Source organism: Pteronotus mesoamericanus, unplaced genomic scaffold (assembly GCF_021234165.1).
Source record: "Pteronotus mesoamericanus isolate MK-2021 breed Mesoamerican mustached bat unplaced genomic scaffold, CSHL_Meso_final contig_20, whole genome shotgun sequence".
Lineage (NCBI taxonomy): Eukaryota > Metazoa > Chordata > Mammalia > Chiroptera > Mormoopidae > Pteronotus > Pteronotus mesoamericanus.
This window is the reverse complement of record NW_026555085.1, coordinates 7,155,602-7,170,356: the sequence shown is the minus strand read 5'-3', so window position 1 is coordinate 7,170,356 and position 14,755 is coordinate 7,155,602. Positions and strand designations below refer to the sequence as shown.

General features: G+C 35.3%; 1 protein-coding gene and 1 non-coding gene across 2 annotated transcripts; one reads left to right on the top strand and one right to left on the bottom strand.

Annotated features, from left to right (window-relative positions):
• Positions 1-1,026: 1,026 nt before the first annotated feature.
• LOC129068048 (small nucleolar RNA SNORA76) lies at positions 1,027-1,128 on the bottom strand. Its single transcript, XR_008528864.1, has one exon. It is a non-coding gene; the product is annotated as a small nucleolar RNA SNORA76 (small nucleolar RNA).
• Positions 1,129-5,447: 4,319 nt separating this feature from the next.
• TMEM217 (transmembrane protein 217) lies at positions 5,448-6,026 on the top strand. Its single transcript, XM_054568732.1, has one exon. The coding sequence runs from the start codon at positions 5,448-5,450 to the stop codon at positions 6,024-6,026; it is 579 nt and encodes a 192-aa protein (XP_054424707.1).
• The last annotated feature ends 8,729 nt before the right edge of the window (positions 6,027-14,755 follow it).

Genomic DNA, 14,755 nt, shown 5'->3' with positions numbered 1-14,755 from the left:
AAGTTAAAACTTCAGTGCATAAATTGGTGTTGGGGGTGGGCCACAGTTCAGCCCCTAATAGGCCCTTTGACCCTTGTTCCTTCATATCACACTATGAATATGGCAAAGGACTTGGCAGATGTAATTAAGGTGAAAAATCTAAAGATAATGTGAGTACCCTGATTTCCTAGCTGTACCAAATTAATCACATGAAGAGAATTCTCTTTAGCTAGAATCAGAAGTCATAGAAATTCCAAGCATGAGAAGAATTTGGTGCACAGGCTCTGGGAGCCCATGGGCAAGGACTGAAGGGAGGCCTCTAGGGGCACAGGGCAGCCCTCAGCTAACATTCAGCAAGGAAATGGGAACCTCAGTCCTACAACTACAAGGAACTGAAAGAACTTGGAAGCAGATTCTTCCCCATAACCTCCCCAAAAGAACCCAGGCAGCCAATGACACCTTGATATCTGTCATGTGAAACCTGAAGCAGAGAAACTAGCTGAGTCTTGAAGCAGTCTAGACTTCTGACCCACAGAACTTTGAGATAATGTTTGTGTTATTTTAAACTGCTAAATTTGTGGTAATTTATTACAGCAGCAACAGAAAAAAAAAAAAGACAACCAACCAAAGAAATCGACAACTTAAGGAAAAGTACTAGAAATTAAATCTACAGGTGCCTTTAACTTAGAATGAGCCAAATAATAAAATAAAGTTACTACTAAAATTGAAGGTTACTTGGGATCCTTCAAAATCCTATTGAAGAATCATAAAATTAGCAGAACAACCCCCTGGTTTGGAGCTAAATGCTGAATGGTTGTCAGTAACTGTGAGTGATTCTTCTCCTGACAAGGAAAAATCAACATCTGGGAGTTGGAATATGAAAACAGTACAAATATACCCCCTTCCCTCGCTATCAACAAGAAAATAAGCATATACTACAATACGAGTATAGCTACACTCAAAAAATTATTGTGAAACTCCAGCACAATGCCCAGCACAGAGTGAGTTTTTAGTAAATGTTTATTATTACTATTATTATTTTCCCCACCATGTTTCTTGTGCTTAAAAGAGCTGCTTGTGGGGAGCAGTCAGCCCCAGTTATGCACAAGCATGTGTTCTGGTACTGCAGCCTGACCCCTGGTGCCACACACAGGTACATTATTATTATTATTGTTACCTCATTTCATTTGGTGTAATCCCAAGAAGTAAATATTTAATTTGCAAAATTAAAGCATAATTTCTATTGATTTAGTATGTAACTTGAGAGAGAACTATATAGGGAAAAAAGGCAATGTTAAGATTTAAAAAGTCACAAATAAAATACTCTACCTGAAAGCATTTTAATTCAACTTCCTTTAAAAGAGGATGCTGTTCAAACAGAACATCTTGAGGGCCATCTTGCAAATTTTTGCTCCTTGAATTTTCTAGTCCTTTCTATTTTCCCAGGTTAAAGACCATCACCTTCTCTTAGAACCATCAAGAGTACACACTCAGTTTTACTCTGTAGGAGGGAAGAAGACAGGGAGGGAGGGGAAGAAGAGAAAAGCTGGAAGAGAAAGGGAGAAAAAGGAGAGAGGAACATAATGGCTCTCAGAGTTACAAAGAACAAGTGACTCAGATGAGAGATGGTAGGGGAAGAATTGCCAATATTTATCCAGATCCTGCTCTAGTCAAAGCCCTCCTCTAATCAAGGCTGTCTGTTAGCAACTATGGGATGGGTGGAACATCTGGGCTCACTGAGCTCACAGATCTCTGGGGCAGACAAGGCACAAGTAGGTGAGTGTTAAGATTGGTTTTAGAGTCAGACAGATGTAGGTTAAAATCCTGACTTTGCCACTGACCAGATTTACAGTCTTAGGCAAAATTAATTAACTTCTCTAGCTCTAGTGCCCCATTGGTGACCATTAGGATAATTATTATAAGTATAAAATATTTAATAACAATTTAAAACAATATAAAGATGTCACAAGACAATATATAATTTATTACCAGTTTAACTATGAAGACAATAGTGACCCGTATATTAAAGGGGGACATCTCTTTTTAAGGAGATGGTGAGGAGAACCATAGATCCAGTGAAATAAACATATAGACAGGGAGAACCTGCTTTTAAAAGGGTAAAGTCAAGGGAGGTGCTAGATCCCAATAGATCACTAGTCCTCATTGGGTTTAAATTCAATGAAGTGAAGTGAAGATATATTATGGTACAGGCTAAGTCATTGTAATAAAGGAATTCCAAAATAAGTGACTTATATATAGTAGGAATTATTTCTCTATCAAGTAACAGTGATCCATGGCTAATAGGGTATTTACTATATGCAACAAGGGCTTCTGAGTCTGGGTCAAAGATCAGTTCTGGTCATGGCCAAGAATCAGGAAGGGGGAAAAAAAGAAGATGAGAGCACTCCTAATCTTTCAGGTATAAGACTGTAAAGTGGCACACATGACATATCTCATTGGTCACATGGCCACATAAAGCTGCAAAGGAGATCTGGGAAATGTAGTCATTAGCCCAGTGGCTACGTGTCTAGCTACAACAAAAAGTCAGAGGATAGAAATGGATGTTGGGAGACAATTAACAGTCTTTGCCATAGATAGACCAATGGGAACCCAAAAATGTTATGAGAATTTTAAGGAACAGGAAGTCTGCTACCTGTTTCAACAGAATGAGTATCATATGTCTACGTATAAATTTCCTTTTCTTTATCCTAGCAATCAGTTAGGGTTCTTGTATCTGTGGGTTGGTGTTTTTCTCCAGTTGCGCAAATCCTCAGCCTTTTTCTCTTCAAATATGCTACCCTATTCTCTTTCCTTCCAACCTCCTCTCTCTCTCTCCATCACTTTCTCTCTCTTGTCAGAACATACTATACTCTTTATGTCTCTTAATGTCTCATTGATATTTTCCATCTTTTTGTTTCTCTGTGCCAAATTCTGATGATTTCTCCTGACCTATCCTTTGATCAAGTAATTATCACTTTGTCTGTATCCAATCTACCAAATACATGGTGTGGCAAAAGTAGGTTTACAGTTGTGAGTACATGAAACAGTTTATTCTTGTATTATTATTTAATAATAAATAATTATTTATTAAATATTGTATTATTTTCCATGTGAACAACTCTAAACCTACCTTTACCCTGCCCTCTATGCCTACTAAATTTTTAATTTCAGTTATTGAGTTTTCCATCTCTAGAAATTCTATTTGGTTCTCTTTCAAATATGCTAGGTTATTTTCTATAGTTTCCTGTTCCTACATATATTTTCAATATTGTTTTTTATTTGTATAAATGTAGTATGAAAGGAAATTCCGACACATGTTACAATATAAATGAACCTGAGGACTTTATGTTAAGTGATATAAGCAGTCACAAAAAGACAAATGGAAATACTGTATTATACTCTGGATATAGCATATCATTTATCATATCCAGAGTAATAAAATTCATAGAATCAGAAAATAGAATGGTGATTGCCAGAGGCAGTGGGAATGAAAAATAGGGAATTGATCAATGGATATAGAATTTCAGTTTTGCAAGAAGAAAAAGTTCTGGAGATTGGCTGTACAACAGTATAAATATAAGTAACATTGTTAAGCTGTAAACTTAAAAATGGTTAATATGGTAAATTTAATGTTATATGTATTTTACCACAATTAAAAACAAAATAAGCCCTGGTTGGTGTGGCTCAGTAGATAGAGCACCAGGCTGCAAAGCGAAAGATTGCCAGTTCAATTCCCAGTCAGGGCACCTGCGTGGATTGTGGGCCAGGTCCCCAGTGAGGGGTGTGTGAGAAGTAACCACACACTGATGTTTCTCTCCCTCTCTTCCTCCCTTCCCCTCTCTCTAAAAATAAATACAAATAAATAAAAGATTACTAGAATAAAAATTTCAAGTAATGCAGAAAGTAATAATCATAGTTGTCTCATAATCTGGTATTATTGCAGCTCTGTTTTTACATCTGCTGGTTCTCATAATGCCTTGTTCTTGTGTGCTTGATTATTTTTTACTGTACACTAGTCATTGTCTCTGAAAAATTACTGACGTAGATTCTTTGAGGACCAACATAAATGTGCATTCTTACAGAAAGGCTTTGAGTTTGCTTCGACTAGGCACTTAGAGGTACTTTCAGTTCAGGATTTCATGTAATTTGGGCAACAAATCTACAAAAAGCCTAGCTATGGTTACAAAGTCTTGAGGAGAGTACCCCCACGCCCATACATTCAGTGTACTCCTAAATTAACTTTCCTGGAGTCTCAGGGAGAAAACTGTGGGGCAGGTTTACTTCTGATTCACCTTTAGTCATAGCCCTTTGGGGAGCCACGACTAAAAAGGGAGCACTTTTGAATACAATCCCCTTCTTGGTGGACCCTGAGCTTTGACTTCATTTCTTCTTACTTTACAGAGCTCTCTCACAATTGAAATTCAAATTTGGCCAGACTGAAAATATTCTCAGAACAAAATTGACTTCCTTACTTGCTTACCTGTCCCAGTTCTTAAACTCCTATGGACTTTGGTTTCTGACCTCTTACCTTCTACCCTCTCAGCACTTCTGTACTTCCAAGAATATTTTAAATCTATTTTATTCAACATTTTTTTGTTGTTTTTAGCAGCAAGTTGGCTCCAATAATCTAACCAATCAGAAATCCCTCTACTTTTACATTTGCTTTTCATTGATTTCTGTTCTATTTATTTTCTTCCCCCTACTTTTTGTTGTTCTTCTTATTAATTTTTTCCCCCTAACTTCTTGAGTTGGACACTAAGCTCCTTATTACTTTTTCTTTTCTATTATAAGGTTATTCTGCCCTAAGGCTCTAAATTTCCCTTAAAGTACACCTTTCATTGTATTCCTTAAGTTTTGATACATAGTGGTGAGATGATTGCTCAGAGCCACCAGTTTTCATCAACTTCTCACCAGAGCGGGACTATGCTGCTGCCCTGATTTTTCTCCTCAGGACACCTGCACTCAAGATTTGGACAAGTGTAGCCAATTTTCCCCATCAGGGGGCAGCAATGGTTGCCCAAGGCAATGTTAGGAGAGACAGGAATTTAATTTAAACTACTTTTTTTTTTGGCTCTGTGTTTTCCAATTCTGGCTACATATGAAAAATCATTAGGAAGTTTTGAAAAATGCTGATGTTTTGGGTCCCACCAGCGACTATTCTAATTGGCTTGGGGTAGGGCTTGGGCCTGGGTACTTTCAGTGATTCTTATGTGAAGCCAAGCTTGAGAGGCACTTCTCTAATTTATCTGCTCCCTGCCACTGGACTGCATCCCCACTCCTCCCCCATCCTCACTCACACTGCCAATCAATTTTGAACAGTCTCTGTCTTCCCAAAGTTATGTCCTAGTTTCCATATTTCTCTCTGTTGTTTCTCCTTTGGGAAAGGAGGCAGAAACTCTGGTAATTTACCACATTAGCAGGAACCAGAATTCTCCTTTATATTGTTTGTCTTCACAGGATGTCTTGGCATGAAACAGAAACGCTGGTGTGGGATGACTGCCAAAACAGGCACTGTGTTATCAGGGGTGTTTACCATCATAGCCACGTGCATGTACCTCATCTTTGAGCAGAAGCACATGAAGAGCAGCGATTGCACTGAGATTAACCAAAGGGCCAAGAGTGTGAATAATCTGATAAGTCAGTTCATCATCTGTTGGAGTTGGAATATTGTCCTCTTCCTGTCTTGCATCACCAGCATCATCAGCTGCTTGCTGCTATACTCAGTATATGCCCAGAAGTACAGGGGCTTGGTGATCTACATCATCTGGATCCTTTTCTATGAAGCTATGAACATTGTAGTGCAAATCCTCACCAACAGTGGCACGAGCATTGGAGAGGTCAGAGTCATCCGCTGGTTTGGCTTGGTGTCCCGTATATTTATGCATTGTTTCTGGATGTTCTTTGTCATGACTTATGCCCAGATAATCTACAAAAGTAAAAGCCAGGGCAATATCATTTCCTACAACACACGTATGTCTGTAGGCAACAGAGATTTCCTACGGCGGAAATCAAAGATAACCCACTTTGCCCGCCACTATAATGAATAATGTTGGCCCTTTTTCTCTCCTGAGAGGCAAGCCTCCCAGGTTCTCATGGTAGTTCTGTTTCCATCTCTTCGCTCTTGCTGGTCTGTTCAGCAGCTAGAGACCCTACTGCCACACTTTCCAGAGAAAGTGAAGAAAAATGTGATTAGGGTCCTAACTGGAACATCTTGCTCATTGAGGATATTTAGTTGAAGTTCATTGTTATTTATCAAGCACTCCTTGAGTTGCTCCTTTTTCTGGTCAATACCACCTTATCAGGCAAAATGAAGAGGGCAAGAAAATGATATGAAGCTGAATTGCAGTCTGGCAATTCGTTCTTCTTGGTATGTCTTCATTCACCTTCAACCCACAGTTCTCTAACTTAACACTGGGACAGGCAAATCTGTATATCTCAGATTGTCGAAGCACAAAAGATACTGTTGATGCCTTGGGGTGGCTTTGTGCTATGGTTTTTCTCCCTATGTCCTCTATGCTATATTCCATATAAGTAAAAATAAAAATAGAGAAAAATCATTTTTCCTTTTCTATCTTGAGTTCTGTCCTTTCTAAATTTGTCAAATAATATACTAAATAAATGTGTCAAATAACACAAAAGACAGTTAATCAAAAGGTATTTGTTAAACTTTTCTGTGTCTGGACACTATAGGAGGATGCAAAAAATAAAAGATATGAGGCCTGACCTTGAGGATTTTGCAGGTTAGTGGGAGAAAATAAACCACTGTTTATGAATCAATTAGCCAACCATATAAGACAGTACAAGATTACACATTATCGTGGATCAACAAACGTCACTGTATTTATTAGATTCAGAAACTGTCAGGAGCAGCTTAAGCCAGGATAGAAGAAAAATTGAGCAAACCTCTACTTCAAACATTAGACATTACATTGTTTGTTTGTTTATTTAATAGCTTTCTTGAGGCATAATTGACATATAATAACACATGATGCTTAACATGTACAATTTGACATTAACATATCCCAGTGAAACCATCTCTGCGACTGAATTCATGAACATATGATATGCATTACCTCCAAAAGTTTCCTCATAATCCCTGCTTCCCCACTGTCTGTACCCTGCCACTCCCATCACAAGGTACTGATTTTCTCTTACCATATATTAATTTGCATTTTCTAGAGTTTTGCATAAGTGGACTCATACAGTATTACTCTTTTTTTGTCTGGTTTCTTTCACTTAGCCTAATGCCTATAAGGTTCATCTGTGTTATTATATGTATTAATAGTTTATTCTTTATTGCTGAGTAGGATGCCATGGCATGAATGTACCAGTTTTATAAATCTATTTGCCCATAGAAAGTCGTCTATTGATTTGCAGTTTGGGGCAATTATGAATAAGAACACTATAAACATTTGTGCACAAGACTTTGTATGTATTTATAATTTCACTTATGTCAGGTAAATATCACTTTAACTTTTTTAAGAAACTGGAATTTTTTTTTTAGAGTGGCTATACTGTTTTATAGTCCAGTGGCTGTATATGAGAATTCCAGTTCCTCCACATCCATGTTAGCACTTAGTATGCACAAGTTTTGGATTTTAGCCATTCTAATAGGTATATAGTGGTATTTCATTGCAGCTTTAACTTATATTTCACTAATGATAAATGATGTTGAGCATCTTTTCATGTGCTTATTTAGCATCCTTATATCTTTTTTGGTAAAATATTCAAATCTTTTGCCCATTGAAAAAAAATTTTTTTATTGTTGAGCTTGTGATGTTCTTTACATTTTCTGAATACAAGTCCTTTATCATCTATATGATTTGTAAATATTTTTCCACTTTGTGCCTTGTCTCTTCATTCACTTTACAGTATCTTTTGAAGAGCAGCAAGTTTTTATTTCAATGAAGTCTGATTTATTAATTTATTCTCTTATGGGTCACACTTTTGGTCATATATTTAGGAAATCTTTGCCTAACTCAAGGTCATGAAGGTTTTTTCCAATGTTTTCCTCAGAAGTCATAGTTTTAAGTTTTAAACTTAGATATATAATCCCTTTTGTTATTTTTTATATGTGGTGACAGATGTAGATCAAAGTTTACTTTTCTGCCCTTGGATATCTAATTGTTCCAACATTAATTCTTGAAAAGATTATCTTTTCTCTACTGAATTGACTTTATATACTCATACATACCTATTTCTGGACTCTGTTTTATTCCATTGAACTATTTGTCTATGTTTATGCCAATGTGACCCTGTCTTGACTATGTTAACTTTGTAATAAGTCTTTAAATAATATTTCTCCATCTTTGTTTTTTTCCAAAATTGTTTTGACTATTCTAGGTTCACTGCATTTCCATATGAACTTTAGAATCAGCTTAACATTTCTGTTTAAAAAAAAAATCTTCCAAGCCCTGGCTGGTGTGGCTCCATGAATTGAGTGCTGGCCTGTGAACTGAAAGGTCGAAGGTTCAATTTTCAGTCAGGACACATGCCTGGGTTGTGGGCCAGGTCCTCAGCTGGGGGCATGAGAGAGGCAACTGATTGATGTATCTCTCACATATCGATGTTTCTCTCCCTCTCTTTCTCCCTCCTTTCCCTTTCTCTAAAAATAAAATCTTCAGAAGAAAAAAATCTGCTGAAATTTTAATCAGGATTACATCGAATCTATAAATCATTTTGGGGAGAATTGACCTCTTACCAATATTGAGTCTTCTAACCCATGACAATTGTATTTCTCTTCATTTGTCTTTTTTAATTTGTCTTCTTTCAACAATATTTTGTAGTTTTCAATATATAAGTCTTTCACATCCTTTTCAGATAGATCTCTAAGTATTTTTGTTATTCTAAATGGCATTATTTGTTAAATTTTAGTTCCAATTGTTTGTTTATAATACACAGAAATATGTATTTTTGTATATCAATCTTTTCTGCAACACTGCTAAACTCATGTATTATGTCAAGTAATATTTTGTAGATTCCTTCAGATTTTCTGCCCAGTCAATCATGGTGTCTGCAAATAAAGAGTTTTACTTCTCCCTGTTCTTGCCCTATTGCAATTGCCAGCACCTCTAGTATAATGTTGAGTAGAAGTAGTGAGAAGGAACATTATTGTCTTGTTCCTGATTTTAGATGGAAAACACTCAGTCTTTCTCCATTAAGTAGGGCATTAGCTGTAGGTTTTTCATAGATGTCCTATATCAGGTTAAGGAAGTATTGCAATAAAAATTGCATATTGTCAATATTTTTCTACATGTATTGAGATGATTATGTGCTCTTTATTTTTTTTAGATTATTAATATGGTAAATTACTTTGATAGATTTTCATGTGTTAAACCAGTTATATTTCTGGAAAAAACTCTACTTGTTTGTGATATATAATTCTTTTTTAAAATGTATTTTTGGGTTAGATTTGTTAAATTTTGTTTAAAATTTTTACATCTATGTTCCTGGGGGATATTTTTCTGTAGTTTTCTTTTCTTGTAATGTCTTCATTAGGTTTTGATATCACAGTAATGCTTACTTCATAGAGAGAAGCATTTCTTCCTTTTCAATTTTTCTTAAGAGTTTGTGTATAATTGGTATTTAGTTCTCCCCTAAACGTTTGATAGGATTCAGCACTGAAGCCCTCTTTACCTGGAATTTTTAATGGGAAGTTTTTAACTACAAAATCAATTTAAAAAAAACAAACACGGTATTATTGAGGTTACCTGTTTCTTCTTGGTAAGCTTTAGTAGTTTGTGTCATTCAAAAAATTTGCCCTTTTTGCGCTGGCTGGTGTGGCTCAGTGGATTGAGAGCCAGCCTGCAAACTGAAAGGTTGCTGGTTTGATGCCCAGTCAGGGCACATGCCTGTGTTGTGGGCCAGGTCCCCTGTTGGGGACATGCAAAAGGCAACCGATAGATCTATCTCACACATTAATGTCTCTCTCCCTTTCTTTCTCCCTCTCTTCCCCTCTCTCTAAAAAAAAAAAAAAAAAAAAAAATTTTAAAAAAATGTGTCCATTTTATCTAAGTTGCCAAGTTCATTGCCATTAAGCTGTTCATATTATTCTCTTGTTATCTTTTTAATATCTATAGAATGTGTAGTGAAATTACTCTTCATTCCAGATGTTCATTTGTGTTTTCTTTTTTCTGATCAGCCTGACTAGACATTTATAAGGTTTTGATTAAACAAGTTTTTGGTTTCATTGATTTTTATCTATTCTTTTTCCATCTTATGTCTCCATTGATTTCTGCTCTGATCTTTATTATTTTCTTCAACTTACTTTGAGTTAAATTTGCTCTTCCCTTTATACTTTCTTAATTAAGGTAGAAGCTAAGGTCATTGATTGAAGACCTTTTTTTTTTTTAAATCCTCACCTGAGGATATGCTTATTGATTGCAGAGAGAGGAAGAGGAAGAAGGGGAGAGAAAGACAATTATCAATGTAAGAGAGAAACGTCAATCAGTAGCTTCCCTCATGTGCCCCAACTGGAGATCAAAAAAACCCACAATTCTTTGGTGTATGAGATGACACTCCAGACAACTGAGCCACCTGGCCAGGGCAAGATCTTTCTTATTTCTAATATAGACACTTAGTGCTATAAAATTTCTTCTAAGTGCTGCTTTAATGGCATCACCCAAATTTTCATATGTTGTGCTTTCATTTTTAGTCAATTAAAAATGCTTTCTACTTTCCTCTTGAATTCTTTGATCTATGAGTTATTTATCAATGAGTTACTTTGTTCCAGTATTTGGAGGTTTTGCAGAAGTCTTTCTGTTATTGATTCCTAATTTAATTTTAGTATTATCAGAAAATACACATTGTGTTCTCTAAATCGTTTTAAATTTATTTAAAATAGTTTTATGGTTCAGAATATGTTCTATCTTGATAAATCTTCCATATGTATCTGGAAAGTGCTTATTCAGCTAGTGCTGGGTACAGTGTTCTATAAATGTCAATTAGATTAAGTTAGTTAATAGTATTCTTCAAATCTAATTTCTTTTTATTTTATTTATTTTATTTTAAATTACAGTTTACATTCAACATTATTTTTAGTTTCAGGTGTATAGCACAGTGGTTAGACAATCATATACTTTACAAAGTGATCCCCTTGATATTCCAAGTAATGTTTTTTCTAATTTTCTGTCTATTCTATTAACTACTGAAAGAGAGGTATTAAAATTTCTGACTGTAATTGTGGATTCCTCTATTTCTCTTTGTAATTCTATCCATTTTTTGCTTTATGTATTTTGAAATTCTATATTGGGTACATAAATATTTAAAATTGTTATATCATTCTGATGAATTGACCCCTTTTCACTGAAAAATCATGTTCTATAAGTTGGAGATTATTCTTTGCCCTGAAATTTTCTTTGTATGATATCAATGCAGTCACTCCAGAATTCTTTTGATTTATGTTGACATGATATATCTTTCCCATCTTTTATCTTTAACTAATTTATGTCTTCATATTTAAAGTATGCTTATTATAATCCTGGCTGGTCTCAGTTAGTTGGAGCATTGTCTTATACACCAAATTGTTGCCAATTTGATCCCCATCTGGGTGCATGCGGAAGGCAACCGACCAATGTTTCTCTCTCACATCTATGCTTCTCTCTCTCTCTCTCTCTCTCTCAAATCAATGAAAAAATATCCCTAGGCAAGGAATAAGTAAATAAATAAATATTATGTTTATTATAGGCAGTATATATTTGGGTCTTGCTTTTTTTTAATTCAATCTAACAAACTTTTAATTGGAATATTTAGGTCATTTACATTTAGTGGTCATCTTGTTATTTGTTTTCTATTTGTCCCATCTGTTCTTTGGGGATTTTTTCCTATCTTTTTCTCCTTTCTTTTGGATTAATTTAATATCTCTTATAGTTTCATTTTATCTCCTTTGTGACCTTATTATATATAATTCTTGGTTCTGTTATTTTAATGATTGTTTTAGAGTTTATAGTATACATCATTAACTTATCAGAGTCTACCTTCAAGTGATATTGGCCACTTTATATATAGTATAAAAATCTTACAATAGTAAATTTACAATTTTCCTTTATTTATGCTATTGTTATCATACATTTTGCTTTTATATGTTATAAACCTCAGCCTACATTGTTATTTTTGCTTAAATTATCTTTTAAAGAGCTCTAAATGACAAGAAAAAATACCATATTTACCTATGCTTTTACCATTCCATGCTGTACATTCCTTTGTATGGATGCAGTTTCTATCTGATACCATTTTTCTTTCGCCCAAAGGACTTCTTTAGCATTTCTTGTAGTGTGAGTCTACTGATGATGGGTTATTTTGGCTTTTCTATGTATGAAAAAATTACTCCACTTTAATATTTAAGAATTAAATTTTTAATTTTGTAATCGTAGTAAAATATACATAACAACAAAACTTACCATTATAACCATTTTTAAGTGTAGAGTTAGTAGTGTTTGAAGTACATCTACAGTGTTGTGCAATAGCTCGCCAGAACTCTTCTTTTTAAATCTATTTTTATTTTTTAATTATATTTTATTGTTTATGCTATTACAGTAGTCCCAATTTTTCCCCTTGTCCCCCTCCATCCAGCTCCCAACTCCCCCAGGCACTCCCCACATCATTGACCATGTCTGTGAGTCATGCATATATGTTTTTTGGATATTCTCTTCCCTGTGCTGTACTTTACATCCCCATGACTATTCTGTAACTACCAATTTGTACTTCTTAATCCCTTCACCATTTTTGCCCACCCCTTTGACTTTCATTCCCATCTCTTCTTTTCATCTGGCAAAAGTGAAACTGAAACTCTATACCTATTAAACAACAGCTCCCCATTTTCTTCTTTCCACAGTCCTTGTCGACCACCATTCTGCTTTCTCTCTCTATGAATTGACTACTTTAGGTACTTTATATAAGTGGAATCAAACAGCATCTGTCTTTTTTTACTGGCTTCTCTTATTTAACAGCCTCAGGAGTGTCCACTTGCAGTCTGCAGGCCACATGCAGCCCAGGATGGTCATGAATGCAGAGTCCAACACAAAATTGTAAATTTACTTAAAACTTATTCTTTGCTCGTCATTTTTTGTTAGTGTTTGTGTATTTAATATGTGGCCCAAGACAACTCTTCTTTTTCCATTGTGGTCCAGAGATGCCAAAAGTTTGGACACCTCTGTAAGGTTCATCTACATTATGTCATGGCTCAGAGTTTCTTTCCTTTTTAAGGCTGAGTGATATTCCATTATAGGCACATACAACGTTTGTTTTACACTTAATCTTAGCCAAAAGGCCAAGAAGCTATATATGTTTTTAAAAATTTATTGACTTTAGAGAGTGGAAGGGAGGGAGGGAAGGAGAGAGAGAGAGAGAAACACTGATTTGTTATTCCATTTATGCATTCAGTGGTTGATTTTTGTATGTGCCCTAACAGGGGATTGAACCTGCAACGTTGGTGTATCGGGATGATGCTCTAACCAACTGATATCCCCGGCCAGGGCTTATATGTATATATTACATTTTATTTATCCATTTATCTGTTGATGAACATTTGGGTTGCTTCTACCTTTTGACTATGAGCATGGTTATACAAATATCTTTTAGGGAATCTGCTTTCAATTCTTTTGGGTATATACCCAAAAGTGGATTTGCTGGATCACAATAATTTATTTTTAGTTTTTGAGGAACTGCCATACTGTTTTTCACTACAGCAGTACTATTTTACATTTCCAAAATTTCCAGTTTCTCTACATCCTCCTCAGCAGTTATCATTTTGTTATTTCATAGTACTGTCCTACTGGGTATGAGGTGGTGTCCCATTGTGTTTTTTATTTGTGTTTCTTGAATGGTTAGTGATGTTGAGCCTCTTTTTATGTGTCTATTAGTCATTTGTATATCTCCTTTGGAGAAATATCTATTCAAATCTTTTGCTTATTTTAAAATCAGGTTGTTTTGTTGTTGTTGAGTTGTAGGAGTTTTTTATATGTGAGGGGCCCCCCCAAAAATGGAATTAGTTTATAAAAAATGTATATTTATATTTAAACATCAGTCATCTTCAAAGTGCTCTCCATTTGATGCAGTACACCTGAGACTTTTTTCCCACTGCTCAAAACAGTTTTTGAACTCATTGATTTTGATGCCTTTCAGTGCTTCTGCTGTTTTTTGTTTCACTTCTTCCACATCGACAAAATGTTTCCCTTTGAGGACTTTTTTCACCTGGGGAAACAAAGAAAATGTCGTTTGGGGTGAGATCGGATGAATAGGAAGGATAGGGTATGGAGGTCATGCCATTTTTGTTCAAAAACTGCTCAACACTCAGCTCAGTGTGTGCAGGTGTGTTCATCCATCATGAAATGCGCAAATGTGTTGAAAGAGTCTCCAAGAAAAATTTCATAGAAGCTGAACATAGCCTCTCACAACAATGCCAGCTGGTACACTGATACAGATGGGTTCAGAGAACACTCATCTAGCAGGGGAAGCCTGTACTACAGGGGACCTGCCTTCCAGAAGATAATTCCATGTTTGGGGGGTCCCCCCTTATATTCTGAATATTAACCATTATCATATATTTGACTTGCAAGTATTTTTCCTGATCTATTGTTTGTCTTTTCACTCTATTAACTCTGTCCTTTGATGCACAGAAGTTTTAAATTTTTATCTGGTCCAATTTACATATTTTTTTCTTTTGTGGTTATTGTTGTCTTTGCTTTTGATGTTATATCCAAAAATATCATTCCCAAATTCAATGCCATGAAGCTTTTCCTCTATATTTTCTTCTAAAAGTTTTATATTGTAACTCTTA

Coding starts and splice junctions, on each gene's coding strand:
- TMEM217 (XM_054568732.1), top strand. CDS start 5,448: ATGAAACAGAAACGCTGGTGTGGGATGACTGCCAAAACAGGCACTGTG.